This window comes from Budorcas taxicolor, chromosome 12, assembly GCF_023091745.1.
Source record: "Budorcas taxicolor isolate Tak-1 chromosome 12, Takin1.1, whole genome shotgun sequence".
NCBI classification, from domain to species: domain Eukaryota; kingdom Metazoa; phylum Chordata; class Mammalia; order Artiodactyla; family Bovidae; genus Budorcas; species Budorcas taxicolor.
This window is the reverse complement of record NC_068921.1, coordinates 83,837,329-83,855,087: the sequence shown is the minus strand read 5'-3', so window position 1 is coordinate 83,855,087 and position 17,759 is coordinate 83,837,329. Positions and strand designations below refer to the sequence as shown.

Genomic DNA, 17,759 nt, shown 5'->3' with positions numbered 1-17,759 from the left:
TCTGGCTACCCTGGTTGATCTGCTTCCTGGCTCTTCAGTTTCCCAAAACTTTAAACTTGATAAGAACAGGGTTCAGAGATGTGGTTATCAGGTCACTATTTGCATTTTAAATACTTTTGTGGAAATTGAACAGAAGCCAGCTCTTGCAACACTGAAAAGAAGTCTCTCCTTATTGAAGCAGGGGACAAGAAAAATAACACACAGGGAAGGCTCTGGTCAAAGATCACCATGACAGCAACCATCTGTTTCTGTTCTAGGAAAGCACACGCCCTTGCTGGGTAAGAGGCTGCAGGCCCATTTGGGGACAGAATGGATGGTTGAGTTACACACTGCATACTTGCAACACGCCTTTTACAGCCTTGGAAGTTACAGCTGAGACCAAAATGTCGATTAAGCAAAGACTGGATGCTACAGACCCCTCAGACATCCTGTCTTTTCTTGCAAGGGAAATGGACGATGGATTTCAAGACTCAGAAAACAACAACAACCCAGTATTGATATATTTCTGTTTCCCCAGGTGGCACTAATGGTAAAGAAACCGCCTGCCAGCGCAGGAGACCAAGAGATGTGGGCTCGGTCAGGAGGACCCCCTGGAGGAGGAAATGGCAACCCACACCAGCATTCTTGCTGGAGAATCCCATGGACAGAGGAGCCCGGTGGGCTACAGTCCAGGGGGGTCACAAAGAGTTGGACATGACTGAAGTGACTTAGCGTGCACACTTATGTTTAACAATAGAAATGTTTACCCCAGGGAAATATTTAAGTTACCATATTAGGCATTAATTTATGTCTATTAAGGAGGTGGAGGTGGCTCAGTGGTAAAGAATTCACGTGCCAGTGTTGGAGATGCAGACTTGATTCCTGGGTCAAGAAGATCCCCTAGAGGAGGAAATGGCAACCCACTGCAGTGTGCTTCCCTGGAAAACCCTATGGACAGGGGAGCCTGGTGTGCTACATTTCACTGGGTTGCAAAGAGTCAGACATGACTGGGCATGCACGCACTCATATTTATTATATTCAAAACTCTGATTTAAAAAAAAAAATCAAATGCATTGTGGTGTCCTGGATGGCTCCTGGAACATACATAGACATTTAGGGGAAAAGCTGGTGAAATTCAAAGTCAGGGCTTCTCTGCTGGCTCAGACAGTAAAGAATCTGCTTACAGTGCAGGAGACCCAGATGCAATCCCTGAATTGGAAAGATCCCCTGGAGGAGGGCAGAGCAACCCACTCCAGTTTTCTTGCCTGGAGAATCCCATGGACAGAGGAGCCTGGTAAGCTACAGTTCACGGGATTGCAAAAGAGTCAGCCATGAGTGAGCAACTAACACTTTCAGGAGTTTAGTTAAATCCCAGTGTTGGTCTCTATGCTGTGACAAAGGCACCAAGGTAACAAGATGCTAACTTTGGAGGGAACTGGATGTGGTCATAAGGGAACTCACTGCACTGTTACTGTGACTTTTCTGTAATTCTAAAATAATTTCAAAAAGTTTATTTTAAAAATGGAGAAATACAAAGTAGAATGGTCTGAATCTTACAGGAAATATTTGCAAGATAAAATATGAGCAATTCTTTTTCTGCTCTTGTTTTTACTTTCTTTAAAATCCTCATGCTTTCACCACTATTTTTGTTATTAAAATTGAGACAAGTATAATAAATATTAATGAAAATATTTTTGTCTTTCCATAATCTGAAACACATGAGTTTCCGATAACTTTTAAATTCCCTACTGAACAAGGGAGAAAGCAAAAGGTCATCTCATTTTATTAGTGAACTGTTAGAGTTGAGTAGAAACGCATTTGGAAGAATTCACTTTCTTGATGGACTCTCAAGCTGATTATCTTTAGGTTCTTATGAAGAGAATCACAGTTAAGTTCAGGTTCAATGCATGGATCACTGTGACTCCATCAGTGAAGAAACATTCATGCATGATATCTTCAAAGCTGTGTCACTTTAGGGCTTTTTTTTTAAATGGGACTATCTCCAAATACACTTATGGGCTGAAAAGTGAATTTCTGGCTATTATAAGCCATTTGGCAGTTTTACTCCTGGATTTCCCCACATTTCTGTTTGTTAGACTACAGTCAGAAATTCTTATGAAACATAGGAAACTTGCTAAGACGTTCATTTGAAACACAACATAGTTAAGAAAAGCAAAACTGGAGCCCTAGCACCAAATTCTAGACTTAAGTGAAAGCAGTGCTTTTGCTCCTGGGTGGGGTGGGGGTGTCTGCAAGGAGTGCTAACTGGGGTGCAGGCTGATGGGGGTGCTGCCCTTCATGTACTGACGTGCAGTTTGTGAATTTCACTGACTTGAAGATACGTGCCCTTTTCTGAGTATGTAAAGAATACATCAATTAAAATTAAAAAAAAATTTAACCATCCATGAAATTATAGTTAAAGAAGTCGCTGAATAGGGGAGCTTCTCTGGCTTTTCAATGAGCCCAAATACTGCCTCTGCCTGGGGTAGCGAGAGAGTCTGAGGCAAGGGGTTTCCAGATCACACCCCTGGGACTTGAGTCTTCTGATCAAGCTCTTCTTTGGTTAAGCAGTTCTTTAAAAGGTCAAGTTTTAAAAATTTCATAAGAGAGTCTTTGATCAAAACTTGACAAATGAAGAAATATGGGAAAATCCCTACCCCCCCCCAACCCCGCCCCACCCCCCCGCCAAATGATGTCACTTGGTGCTGGGCGCTCAGTCGCTCAGCTGTGTCCAATTCTTTTGTGACCCTGTGGACTGTAGCCTGCCAGGTTCCTCTGTCCATGGGATTTTTCAGGCAAGAATACTGGAGTGGGTTGCCATTTCCTCTTCCAGGGGATCGTCTCAGCCCAGGGATTGAACCTGCATCTCCTGTACCCACTACGTTGCAGGTAGATTCCTTATGGCTGAGCCATGGGGGAAGCAAAGTGATCCCAAATCATTCCTGAATCATTCCATCTTATTTCATATTGAGCCCTAAACTGATCCATGCATGTTCATGGAATACCTACAGGGTGCAAGTATCATGATGACTGTACAATCGGAGAAATGGGACCAGACCACAGAAGTCTCTACTATTTAGTTGTACAGATAGCCTACACACAAATGAAAAGAACCTTCCTAGGTGATCTGTGATGAGTATCAGATCCTGAAAGAACTAGGCTTGCTGTGTTCTGGAGAGGTCAGACTTTCTAGCCCACAACATACTGGAATTTACTTACAAATTGAATATATACCCAATAAAATTGAGATGCCTGCTGAAATCTGGGTTGGATTTATAGGAAAATAAGAATGGGTAACATTCTGGTATATTACTTAACCATATTTAGCTGTGAAACTTTTGAGCATGGTTATAAAATGATGACAAAACTGACGTGAGAAAGCAGAATATTCTAGGAATAATCTAGAAGAATATTATAATTCTGTTAGTTATAAATCCACTAAGTGCCCTGGTGTGGCTTAAAAATAAGTGTGAGGTCAAATACTATACATCATTTACTTGAAAATTGTATTTTTTTAAACAGTTTAACAAGCAATTTGAAAATGCCAAGGCTCCAAAGTAACAGTAACATTTTTAAATTAATCATGAAAGAATAGTGAAACCTATATAAGGAAAACTGCCTTATTGTGGAATTTAAACTTCTATATTTAACATAGATATTAAAAATTCTTGAATAGATAAATTCAAAATGTGAAAATTCATTTTTCCTCAGTTATAGGCTTTATAAAATTCCAATAAAATGTATCTAAACATATATAGATAACTAATAAATGAAATGAAAACTAACATTTTAAAACTAAAAGGGATAACCTAAGGCTTTTGAGCTTTACTTAAAATAAGTCACAACTAGAATGGAATCAAGAACCAAAGAAAGTTCCATAGATTCAAACTGCATAGAACCTCCTCAATTCCCAAAGAAGGACCTTACCAAACGGAAAACAAAGGAAAATCATGTAGCTTCATACAAGCTTCTTGGTATATACATAAACAAATTTTAAAGTAGTGCTAAGCAAAATGGACATTTTCCCTGCTTGAAAGGATGAAACATTCAAGTCAATTTTACTGTCAAGACTTGCTGATAATAACTGTCATTGAGTTTCTCATCTTTAAATTTTTCCTCTGGGATCCATGAATGCTATAAGTATATGTAGAGAGAGACATGGAGATACATATGTAACTAAGTACTGCATATATAACTAAATATGCAATGTGTATACTGTACATATCTATGCAGTTTGTACTGTATATATACACAATATACATACATAAATATAATACACATATATACCATATATACGCTCCATTAACGTTCTATAAAAATCTGAGATAAACCAGGATATTGATAATAGTGATTACATCTGTGCTATGGAAACTGGGTGGATTCTTATTCATTGGTTAGAATTTTCTGCTATTCTCCAAATTTTCTAAACATTGAAAGTTATTTGGGGAAAAATTTTTGTGAGTATATCATTTTTGGACGCCTTAGAAACACAAATGTGGAAAAACATTCACACGGGATGAAATTTTAAAATATTAATAGATTAATAGAACATATTTTGGGGAAGTGGGACTTAGGGAGTTATTCATTTCTTATTCAGTTTTTTCCTTCTTAAATCTGCTGTAATGGGTCTACATCCTCTTGGAATGGGCGAGCTAGGGTTTATTTTTAATAATAAATTTATGGGCAAGAGTACTAGCAGACAAGGTTGAAGGAGAACGAGGCATTCTCACCCTACTAGATGCTGAAGCTCACTTTTTACAAAATTCCTTAAAATGTTTAATGCCGATAAATCGGATAATAAATCAATGAAAAAAGCAGTCTCAAAATAGACTCAACTGTATATGAGGAACTCAATATAATATAGTAAGTGTTTCAATGCAAATGAATTAAAAAGAATCGTCTAATTAACTTGGTTTAGATATTTAGCAACACTTTGGAAGGAAAAAGTAAGAGAAGAAAGGAGAAGTTAAGGCGAGTATAACATGATTCTCCAAAATAAACTCCAGGACTAACGGATTTAATACCAAACTACAACACTAAATTACTAGAAAAAAGTCAAAATAGCATAAAAAATAGCAAACTACTTTAAGAGATTATGGATAAATATGTATTTTAACTTTGATATCTTACAGAAAATTTTTTAAAAGCTATCACATTAAAATATACAGATGCAAGATGTCTGTACAAGTTCTAAAAAGCAGCAAAATATTGTGAAAACATTTACATCAAAATTTTGATAAACAAGATGCCTAACACAGAGCTTATTCAAAATTATTTTAAAAATAGGACAGATGAGTGAGGGAAGTTATAAAAATTAGTAGAGGATAAAATTAGAAGCTACCAAAATATGCAAAAAGAAGATAATTCTTATTTGTAAGCAAGCCACAAATTAAATTTGAGGCACTATTTTTCACCTCCTGAGCTAGCCAAAATATGTCTTTAAAGGTAAAGCGTGTAAGAATGTGAAGAACTTGCACACTGCATCTCTGTTGCATTCATTTGTAATTCATTTGGATGTTGCAACAGGTAGCAAGGGTGATAAAGATGTCCATCCTCTTTGGCTCAGACATTCTATCTACGGAATTTATATTGAGTATATGCATAAAATTCCTCAGAAACAAAGAGATTTGCACAAAAATTTTGACATGTTCCATTCTACCAAAAAAAAATGGAAATGATCATAATTATAAGACAAATAAAATTAGTATATGTGAGAATTACTTAGAAATAAGGAAAAAGCTTATTGTGCAATAAGTCAACACAAAAATATGCCACAGTATATGTGCCGTATTTTTTCAATTATGCAGAAAATATGCATGACAAAATGCAAAATATGAAAATAAGGATGTTAGAGTATAGTAAAAATAGGAGCATTTTCCAGTTTTAAAATGTATAAACCCAGTTGTTTCTGACAACTGGCATGGGGGTATGATAAGCAGATACAAAATGTATTGCCGTATAAAACTAAGGAGGAATTTTTTCCATGAATAATGCGTTTAGTGAAAAATACGTTTACAGAAGGAGCATCGTGTGTGTGTGTGTGTGTGTGTGTGTGTGTGTGTCAGAGAGAGAGAGAGAGAGAGGCAGAACACCTAATCTGTCGCTCAAGCACTCTCCTTCAAAGTGCAAATACAGGTAAATAATGACACCTGATCAGTTGGCCTCATAGTCAGCACTAAGGTTAAAGGAAACGGGAGACGCGACACCACCTCTCCCCCATACCAGCCTGCCTGGCACATTCTAGGGCTTCAAAAACTGCTCCTGTAATATAAAAGGGAAACAGCACGAAGGGTTTCTTAAATTGCAATATTAGTGATGCAATGCAAATTCTCTTTTCCATCCTTGACATGAAGGAACTGAGGCTGAAAGTTTGGGGTGTCTCCCCTCCCAAATCTGAGATGTCTCTGGAGCAGGTAGAAATCACTAAAAAGAACTATTACAGATTATAAACCTGCGGGGCTCCTGGAAGAGCATTATAATAAGGAAAAGCTTTAAAATCTCTGTGCCCCAGTGTGTAAAATAGGCTTCTTTTTGCAAAGGGAAGAAATCGCATAGAGCACCAACGTGCACCTGCCTGGTCTCCACGTGGGTTCGCAGCAGCTACGCCCCTCGGAGATGCAGTCTGCCCCTCGTCTGGACCAAACCTCACTCCAGACTAGCTCCTGGCGCTTCCCCCCCGCCCCCGCCCGGGGACTGCCAGACGGTGCTCCTGACGTGGGCGCGAGCTCTCTCTTTGAGCGCAGAGGTGAGCCCCTCTCCCCTCTTCTGTGCTCTAAGCGCCGCCGCACAGACGGATGCCCCCAAAAGGTGCTCCCACACGCGGTCAGCCCAGGACACCGGCCAGGGCTTGGCTCCGCCCTGGGGGGCACACGGGCTTGGGATGCCTTTTCCAGCCTCCGGCTTCTGTTCGGCGTCCCTCTCCCAGACAGGATGCTCTCCTCCTCACCTGAGCCCTGGAGCCCGGACCCCTGGGCGCTTCTGTTCCCCCGCAAACGTACCTGTTTCTTCTGCCTCCTGCAGGGCACGCTTGCTCCTGCCGCTCTGGCTGGAATTGCTTTCTCCCGGAGCTGGGGGTGCAAAGATCCGCTGCTAAGAGAAAAGCCCCACCACGTTACTGCTGGGCGTCGGGGTCTGGGGCGGGGGCGGCGGCGGGGGGCTGCGGCTACTGCGGCACACTCACTTTCAGGGCGGGGGTGACGCCGGGAGCCTCCCGCGGGGCCGCGGCTCCGGCCTGGGGGGCGCCCGGCCGCCCCCGCAGCTCCGCCCGGAGGCTGCCCAGCTCCGCTTGCAGGGACGCCACCCAGCAGAAAGCCAGCACCGTGAGGCAGCTGGACGAGGCGGCGAGCAGCAGGGTCACGGCCAGCAGCTTTCCATCTTTGGAGCACCGGCCGGAGGGGCTTTCCTCCTGGGGCAGGACGGAGCCTCCCTCCTTCAGTTTCATTTCTTCTCTGGTCTGAGGGCAAGAAAGGCGGGACTGCTCCCCGGTGGAGTCATCCATTTCCCTCCTTGAACTTTGCAGGTTGGGGCCCCTAGCCTGAGTGACCACAGAGAATGGATCATTTCCTGTTATCTGGGTTTGTAGATGTCCCACTTTGACTACACGGCCCAGCCCGGCGGCGCTCGCCCTGGGGCGAGTTCTCCTGAATTTTCTGCTCTCTGTCGCGGCTGCATCTCTTGCCCCAACTGTAGGCTAGGTCTTCCTGGCATTCACCCTTCTATCCGATTGCTCAATCGGTCTTCCTCATTTCACTTTCAGTTTTTGTAAGAATTTTAATGGCATCTCAGAACACTCATGCACAGACCCGGGGTGGGGCGGGGGCGGCCTGAAGATCTACTGATGGGGAGGGAACTGGCAGTTCGGACCAGCACTCTCTGGGGAGCTTTTAAGACAGGAAAGTGTTTGAAGAGCTTGCCCCTCAGGCATTAGGAGAGGACTGGGTCCACTTGGGGCCACGTGACTTTGTAGAGAAGCGGGAAAGAACAGGAATAAACTCCTGCTAAATGTGATAAAGATAATCCATGTGAAGGTCAGATAAGCTAAGTGCTTCAGCAGTGAACCGGGCACCCCTGGAGAGTGATTTGCGCAGTCTTTAAGTAGGAAATGAAATGAAGTGTCCTCAAAGGAGGCGCAGAGGTCTGCTGGAAGGCACTCTGCTCCGTTATCGTCTTGGTGATGTGATAAAAAGAATGTTCTTGCATTCTGGAGAACTGTTTAGATCAGCTTCGCTGGGGGTGGGTGGGAGGGTCGGTAGTCTTTCTACGTGGGTAGGTGCAATTTCCAACAGAAATCTGAGGTCTTCCTCCAGGGACTCGGGGGTCCTGGGAGGCTGGGAGTCAGCCATTCACGGGCGGGCCAGGCTCCAGGACCCTCCCACCTCTACGGTCCCCACTTCTGGAGCTGCAAGTCCCCAGCACACTGGTTGGGAAAGAAGGCGACCTTCTCTGGCTCTTGTTTCCCCGGGAACCCTCATTAACTGCTCTCTTCCTAGAGCAGCTTATCTGCTCGTCCCCATTAGGCCCACTCGAGCCAGTCGAACATATGACCCAACCTGGGTGGATGCGGCTCCACCCAGAGGGGCTTGGCCTTCAAGTCTCCCTTGTTGGACATGGTGTGGCCTGTGAGTCAGTGTCCTCTCTGGGTGGGTGATAACTGTCTCTGAGAATCCTGAGAAGACTCCCGGGAATGTGGAGCAAGCTACCTTGAAGATGCTTCCATTTCCATTCATTCCATTCATTCATTATGTGCAATCTATTCATTCATTTTATGAACAGAATGTTTCACTTATTCAATTGTAATATGTTCATTATTGCTGCAATGGACGTCTTTGCAAGGGCTTTGCGGGCACCCACCTGCTAGAGAAAAGGCCTGTGCTCACCTTGACCAGGAGTCTCCGAGTTACCTGCCAGCTTGCCTGCTTCCTCCGTGTCTCACTAAGTGTCATGTCATCAGCCTTATTCATTTTTATCTATTGGGATTGTTTTTTTTTTTCCCCCTTTGCACCTGTAAGCTCCAAGACCTTTTAAAATGACTTTAAAAAATATTTTTCTGTTTCAAAAAATGAAAAAGTGTTTCAGTGATTCCCTGGGTCCCATTTCGCTGGTGGGAGTCGTCATCTGTCAGTGGGTGTGCAGAATCTTTTGTGGAACACAAGCTTCCTGACAGTTCTTGTTTCCAGTCAATCAGGATAAAACACACCAGGTAACAGTTCAGTTTTTCAGTTCAGTTCAGTTCAGCTCAGTCGCTCAGTCGTGTCCGACTCTTTGCGACCCTATGGACTGCAGCACGCCAGGCCTCCCTGTCCATTACCATCTCCCGGAGTCCACCCAGACCCACATGTATCGAGTCGGTGATGCCATCCAGTCATCTCATCCTCTGTCGTCCCCTTCTCCTCCTGCCCCCAACCCCTCCCAGCATCAGTCTTTTCCAATGAGTCAACTCTTCGCATGAGGTGGCAAAATACTGGAGTTTCAGCTTCAGCATCAGTCCTTCCAATGAACACCCAGGGCTGATCTCCCTTAGGATGGACTGGTTGGATCTCCTTGCAGTCCAAGGGACTCTCAAGAGTCTTCTCCAACACCACAGTTCAAAAGCATCAATTCTTTGGCGCTCATCTTTCTTCACAGTCCAACTCTCACATCCATACATGACCACTGGAAAAACCATAGCCTTGACTAGATGGACCTTTGTTCAGTTTTTCAAAAGAGGATTAGTTTGGGGATTACTTTCTGACTGAAAGTAATTGGAACTCACACAGATTATATGGGTGTGTATTCCCAGGTGGTGCTAGTGGTCAAGAACTCGCCTGGGTTGGGAGGATCCCCTGGAGAAGGACATGGACAGAGGAGCCTAGCAGGCTACTGTCTATAGGGTCTCAAAGAGTCGGACATGACTGAAGCAACTTACCACACATTCATAATACCCAAGCACATAGAAAAACAAAAGAATTGAAGGCAGTGCTGGGAGCCGAGTTCTCTCTTTTTCATCCTGGACACCTGCAGTGTCTTTCTGTGGGTGGACATCCTTCCCCTTCTGACAGGCCACTTCTCTCTGTGTTCTGCAGTAAAAGTTCAGAAAAGAAAGGGAAGACTTTCCTATGAGAAGTTAGCTTTGCCTTCAGCTGCTCTTCGGAAAGAGAACCATGAGCGGTCTGCCTGCATCCCAGGTGGTCCTGGACCACCAGTGGGCGGCCCCAGCGAGAGCTCCTCCCTCCAAAGGCAGAAGGGGGAGGGCCCTGCCCGGGACATGGGCAGGTGAGGTTCCCCACGCCCATGACACGATTCGGTTTCTCAGAAAACAGGTAGAAAAGGAAGCTGGCATTCATGTGCTCTCGAATTTCTTACTAGAGGAGCAAAAGGAAGTTATTACTCCATCAGTCGAGGACCTGTTTCCTGCAGAGGAAAGGGTGCGGCAGTAAATTAACCGAAAATCTGCCCAACAGATTGTAGTCATTGACTCGCTGGTCACAGTCACGTTGGTTCAGGGCTGGGGCTGAGCCAAGACTTCTCTGCCGTGATTCAATTCCTTTTCACCCACTTCTTTTCCTCTTGCCTGGAAAGTCCCATGGATGGAGGAGCCTGGTGGGCTGCAGTCCATGGGGTCGCGAAGAGTCGGACACGACTGAGCGACTTCACTTTGACTTTTCACTTTCATGCATTGGAGAAGGAAATGGCAACCCACTCCAGTGTTCTTGCCTAGAGAATCCCAGGGACAGGGGAGCCTGGTGGGCTGCCGTCTATGGGGTCGCAAGAGTCAGACACGACTGAAGTGACTTAGCAGCAGCAGCGGCAGCTTTTCCTCAACTGGAGTGTCCAGCATTCTCGTGCAACAGAGCTAAGACACACTGAATAAACAAAATGAGTCCTCTGTCCCGTGACCCATCCACTCAGCAGAGGGCAGAGAGGATATTTGAACAGAACTAAAGTCAGGAGTTTATCTCACTGATGAATCACAGCGTAAAACAGACATCCGCTCTATGACCACTTGCTTCTTATATTGATAACCTCAAAGATATTCAGAAAGCTTAACTTCTGGCTTAACAGTCCTATGAGGAATTAGCTGGTCTGGAAACTCTCTTCCATATCCATTTCTTTGAGGAAAAAAAGTATCTTTCATAAAGATTTGGATGGTCCAAGAATGGAAACAACAGTCGTTCCAGAAAGGCAGCTGTACCTAAAAATAGATCCAGGTAAGACCGGCTTCCTCAAGTACTTAAAATATGACAAATAGTTGGATGCAAACAATTACTACAGAAAAAAATCATTTTGCTTTCTGGTGGAAATATATACATTCAGTCAGTTGCTATTGTCATTACATTGAAACTTGATTTGGAAGGCCAAGCGCTAATCGCTCTAATTGAACCAGGAAGTAATGGTATGTTTTTAAACATAGACAACTTTGGTTACTTCTTATACAAAAAATGATGCCAGTGACTGGCAAGGTTGATTTCTATTTCTTAATGGCTATATTCAAAAGAGGAGTGTGTGTGTATTTATTGGAACTTAATTTTTGTAGTGTTAAGTCACTTCAGTCGTGTCCAACTCTGTGTGACCCTATGGACTGTAGCCCACCAGGCTCCTCTGTCCATGGGATTCTCCACGCAAGAATACCGGAGTGGATTGCCATGCCCTCCTCTAGGGGATCTTCCCAAACCAGGGATCGAACCCGCGTCTCACGTCTGCTACATTGGCAGGTGGGTGCTTAACCTCTAGCACCAAAAGTAATTTTTGTAACTTTTGGGGAAAAAAATCTTCTTTTGTAAGACTTCAGTTTCATTTGTGAATTGTCCTCAATTTGTCGTGTAACTGCTTTCAGGTTTAATTCTCTTGAGTACATGTTTATTTAAGTGCGTGTTTTTAAGAAATTTCTGTTTAATACTATTTTCAATCAGCATACAATTTAGTTTGATATCCTTTACTTCTATACTACTGCCAAGGATAATATTTTCATTTGTATCACAATGAATAGGTATCAGTCCATGTGATCATCTATTTCATATATATCGACTGATTTTTCTATTTTACACACACAACACAGAGAATACACATTGACACACGCGTGTGCTAAGTCGCTTCAGTCGTGTCCGACTCTTTGCGACCCCATGGACTGCAGCCCCCCAGCCTCCTCTGTCCGTGGGGTTCTCCAGGCAAGAATCCTGGAGCGGTTGTCATGTCCTCTTCCAGGGGATCTTCCTGACCCAGGGATCCAACCCATGCCTCTTACGTCTCCTGAATTGGCAGGCAGGTTCTTTACCACTGAGCCTCACACTGGGAAGCCCTATGCTGACAGGCAGGCACACTCAAACAATACCTGGTCAGATTTGATCACTTCAAAAATGTTGATAAATAAAGGATTACACCCATGTAGGAAACATTACCTATGAAATTCTGTCTTTAAAGATGAATAAAGCAGAGTTTTCAAATGTTTTTAAAGATTTACTTGAAATTTTGCTTATTAAATAAATGATGGGTGTTAAGTGCACAGCCTCAGAAGTCAGACACATCTGGATGCTGGATTTTGTTTTGCCATCTTAACACTTTCCTGACCCAAATCTAGAAACTGATCTTGTCCAGCCATCTTGGTAGGATAATAACTGCACACTGTCATCCTCATCATTGTGACACAGTCCTGGGGATTCCATCCACACCAGCACTGACTGCTGAGACTGTACTGATAGGAGACGTCCTAACAATCAGATGGGGGCAGGGGGGGGCTCATGAGAAAGAGCCTTTAGAGAGAAACCAAAGAAAAAGACAGCCTTCCCGCTCTGTCGCAGGTCTACATATGACAACGTAGAGCCAGGCTGGCCATTCACCAACTGCCGTACTGCCCAGGTGACAGGTGCAGGGTAGGAAGAAAGCCTGGGTCTCTGGCTGCCCTGCCGTGCTGCAGAATTAACCGACTCTACGTGTTCCCTACTGAGGACTTCTTACACCAAGTAATTGCTGCTGTCGTTTAGTTGCTAAGTTGTGTCCGACTCTCGCGACCCAGTGGATTGTAGCCCACCAGGCTCCTCTGTCCATGGAGTTTTCCAGGCAAGAATACCGGAGTGGGTTGCCATTTCCTTCTCCAGGGGATCTTCCCAACCCAGGGATCAAACCCAGGTCTCCTACATTGGCAGGCAGATTCTTTACCACTGAGCAATCAGGGAAGCCCATATCGAGTTTTTCCTTACTCTTTAAGCCAGTTCGGGACAAGAGTAGATGTTAATGCATCCCAAAGCATCCTAACCAATTCTGCTGGCTTGAGGTTATTCATATTCCTACAACCAAAGAACTTTTTACAGAACAGTTTCAAATGTTCTTTTGAAAAGTTTCCAAAAGTCTACATTGAAAAAACTACAGTGTCAAGAGGAAAGGTCAGTATCTATCACTAGAAAAACTAGGTCATTCATGAAGAAGAGTCTTATTTCCATTTCAAATACAGTTACTTTTTGACAACTTCAGTTATTTAGCAGAGTCAGTTGGTAAAAAATCTGCCTGCCGTGCAGTGGACCCTGGTTCAATTCCTGGGTTGGGAAGATCCGCTGGAGAAGAGATAGGCTACCACTCCAGTATTCTTTGGCTTGCCTCGTGGCTTAGCTGGTAAGGAATTCACCTGCAATGTGGGAGACCTGGGTTGGGAAGCTTCCTGGAGAAGGGAAAGGCCACACACTCCAGTATTCTGGCCTGGAGAATTCCTTGGAATTCACCCCATTCACCATGGGCTCACACAGAGTTGGGCATGCCTGAGCAACTTTCACTTCCAGGGAACTTCACATCTTTAAAGGTCCTGCTACGTGCAGATGTACTGAATGCAGCTGTGTTCTCCATGTGGTTCGGGAATAAACTCAGTCACCTCTTTCAGAAATGAATATAGAAAATCAGAATTGTGGGTCACCATGTAAGGAGGGGGGCTTCCCTGGTGGCTCAGATGGTAAAGAATATGCCTGCAGCGTGGGAGACTGGGGTTTGATTCCTAAGTCGGGAAGATCCCCTGGAGGAGGGCATGGCAACCCACTCCAGTATTCTTGCCTAGAAAAATCCCCGTGGACAGAGGAGCCTGGTGGGTTACAGTCCACGGGGTCGCAAGAGTCTGACACGACTGAGCATCTAAGCACAGCACAGCATGTAAGGAGGGAATCACTTCAAATGAAAGAAAGAAAAATCAAGGGATGCCCAGGGAATTCTGAGAAGAATGCAGCATGAACTCATCTTTCTTACATTCCTACAGGCTCTGATTTATCTGTCTCTTGAGACAAAGCAGAGGAGGCTAGAGGCCACTGGATGTCAGTGAGACCCTCGGCTCTGACAGGTCTTAGATGGAGAAAAAGATGTGACCTTCTCCCAAAGCCAGCTTTGGCAGTACTGAATCTGGGGCCGAGGTCTCAGTGGGTTTTGGAATAAATGGCAGAGCAGAAATCTGTGGGCCCAGGCACTGGGGGCACAAATCCCCCATGAGTATGCCAGGCGTCCCCAACCTGGACAGGGCCCAGAAGAACCAGGTAGTGTGGAGCTAGTCCTCCCGTCCCTGGGGCTGGGAGGAGGTAAGTGGGGAGAGGAAGCGAGTGTCTCCCCGAAGGCCAATCCCTTGTGGGGAAGACTGCAAGCTTCCCTGTGGGCACCAGGCTGGCTTATCCGGATGGAGAGGACTTGGTTTCCCACCAGCGGAACCAGTAGAGGGAAGGGACGAGATGCTTAGGAGAGGTGAGAAGGTGCGAAAGAAAGAACACAGCGACCCTCCTGCACACACAGAAAACAGAGGCGGCGGGGACAGCTGGAGTTTTAAAAGTTAATGGAAAATTCAACTGTAGGAGATTCTCTTATAAACTATAAAAGATTTCCATAATTTCCCAGTGAAACAGTTGGGTAGACGAATTACAAAGGAAAGGATGGTCACTTATGAGCTCTGAATTACTGGCCAGCTGGCTTAAGTGTAAGTAAAACCTCAAAACACAGAAAGACGTCACGTTAACACAACAACACAGGCTGGGGGGTGGGGGTGGGGGATAGTTAAAAGACATCGATCTACAAGCTTGTAGAAAGAAAACACCTTTTTTAATCTATGAAGGACCTCAAAGCACATTTTGAAAGTGCTCGCCGAACAGAAACTCAGAAAAATAGACCCAAGCAAGACCTAATGAAATTCTTGAATGTAGCAAAACGTGTAGGCTATCAGAATTTGTGAGATGCTTCTAAATCTATTTTTATGAGGAAAATGACAGCTTCAATTGCAAGTTTTAGAAAAGAATGGTAAACCGTTCACACAGTCTGAAAAAAATTAAAGAAGTAAAAGCAAATAAGCTTAAAGATAAAGAAATGCAAAAAGAATAAAAGAAATTAATAAAATAGATAGCAAATAACCACACAATAGAGAGCATAAAGAAAAGTGGCTGTTTGAAAAAGCAAATAGAACTAATAATTTGAGGGGAGACAAATTGAAGAGAAAAAGAAAGTAGAAAGCTGCATTAACAAATGAAAAAGGGAATGTTTCTGGAGCTATTACAGATGCTAAAAAGATAAAAAATGAACAAATTTTGCAGCAATAAGGGGAAATAGGAGTTGACGTACATTTACATTGTGTTCAAGGAAAACAAATTAAGAAAGAAGGGAAGGAGGTCTCCAAATGAGGGGCAGTCCCCGTTTAGTTCTTCATTCATGTTCTCGGTGCTGGAAGGAAACAAAAATTGAAAACGCCCGCTTCACAGAGCTCACATTCTACTGTATAAGATCATCCATTTTGAACAATTTCAAATTTGATTGGATAGGTTTATGCAAAATAGTTTCTTACCTGGTTCTCAATTTCAGTTTTAATATATGGCTGTCTCTCTCTCTTTTTCCTAGCTGTCCAAAAAAGTTGTCTACTTTGGGAGGATAGCCAAAACTTGTTTTGTTATTGTTGTCAAAGTAATCAGCAGATGGTTTTACTTATTATCTTTATGATTTGCCTCATTCTACTTACTTCTATTGTTCTTAGCTCTGACTTCAGTTGAATGCTGAAGCATTCATTTCCTATCTTACTTGATCTCAATATATAGGTTATTAAATTTCTTATAGGTATTGCTTAGTGAATTCAATCCTATTTGATAAGCAATGCATTATCATTAATATTTTAAAGAAAATATGACAATTTGATTTGAACTTCTACTTTGACTCAAAAGTCATTTTATGACGTATTTATTCTTTTTAAGTTTTCAGGCATTTTTTCCGTTGTATTACTAATTTTTACTCAAAGCATTATAATTTTCTTTTACTATTTCCATTTATAAAATTTAGTTAGTCTGTTTGTGGATTAATAATACTGTCATTTGTCTGAATATAACACAGTTCAGTTCAGTTCAGTTGCTCAGTCACGTCCGACTCTGCGACCCCATGAATCGCAGCACGCCAGCCCTCCCTGTCCATCACTAACTCCTGGAGTCCACCCAAACCCATGTCCATCGAGTCGGTGATGCCATCCAACCATCTCATCCTCTGTCATCCCCTTCTCCTCTCGCCCTCAATCTTTCCCAGCATCAGGGTCTCTTCCAATGAGTCAGCTCTTCGCATCAGGTGGCCAAAGTATTGGAGTTTCAGCTTCAACATCCGTCCTTCCAATGAACACCCAGGACTGATCTCCTTTAGGATGGACTGGCTGGATCTCCTTGCAGTCACAGGTACTTGAAAATAAGGTACAACCTTATTCTTTTTATTATTTAAGTCTTCAATATCCTTATTTTTTAACATGGTCTGTCACAGACTAATGGAGGTCAACTCAAGTCTCTGGCAACTAGTGCTTTTTTCTGTGTATTTCTCTTTGTTTCTCCTTTGGATTTAGTTTTACAATTACTGAAGTTATGTTATTTATTATATGATTTAGTACAAGGATATTCAAAAAAGAGGAAGACCGTTACTCATGTCTAAGCAAAGAGATTCTTTTCCCCCAGATGTACAAGGGACACTTACCAAGTTTAATCAACATGAACAACTCAAAAAAGGAGTGTTTTACAGGCTGCTGTGCTAGGTTGCAAAGGTGTGAGATCAGACCCTCTAGAGGAAGCCTATTTGTAACAAGACTCTGCATCCTATGAAAAGATTCTGTTTTTTTGCCCCTGAATCTGAGCTGACCTTGTGAGTTGCTTTGACCAGTAGGATATGGCAGACATGACCGAGTTCCAGTTTCCACACTCTTGGACTACTCTCCTGAAACCACCATGTGAGAATGTCAGTCTGACCTTACTGCGGGACAGGATGACACACGGAGCGTCACAGCCAAGAGCCAGCACCTGCTGCCAAATGTGTGAGTGAGGCCATCTTGAACCTTCCGGCCCAGCCTGGCTGCAGGGACCTGTGTCCACAAGAGAGAAGAGGATGTGACTGGCAGAAGAATCCCCATGGGAAGCCCACAGAATCACACAAGTAACACGTCGTCACTTCTGTAAGCCACTAAAGTCAGTGTGGGTCATTACTTAGCAACAGATAACTGAAACATCTGAGAAGGCGATGGCACCCCACTCCAGTACTCTTGCCTGGAAAATCCAGGGACAGGGGAGCCTGGTAGGCTGCGGTCCATGGGGTCACTAAGAGTCGGACACGACTGAGCAACTTCACTTTCGCTTTTTACTTTCATGCATTGGAGAAGGAAATGGCAACCCACTCTAGTGTTCTTGCCTGGAGAATCAGGGACGGGGGAGCCTGGTGGGCTGCCGTCTATGGGGTCGCACAGAGTTGGACACGACTGAAGCAACTTAGCAGCAGCAGCAGCGACTGAAACATCACACTCATTGGTTGTAGTTAATATAAACAGAAAGCATTACAAACAGCCA

The 17,759-nt window shown here is 43.8% G+C and overlaps 1 protein-coding gene across 1 annotated transcript in view; it reads right to left on the bottom strand.

Moving 5' to 3' along the window:
* The window catches only part of TNFSF13B (TNF superfamily member 13b), a 29,420-nt gene extending 21,943 nt beyond the window's left edge, over positions 1 to 7,477 (bottom strand). Inside the window, exons 1-2 of the mRNA XM_052650322.1 lie at positions 7,160 to 7,477; positions 6,978 to 7,068 (exon numbers count right to left, since the gene is read on the bottom strand). Of these exons, the coding sequence (XP_052506282.1) occupies positions 6,978 to 7,068; positions 7,160 to 7,477 (409 nt within the window). The remainder of the gene's footprint in view (positions 1 to 6,977; positions 7,069 to 7,159) is intronic.
* Positions 7,478 to 17,759: the final 10,282 nt, after the last annotated feature.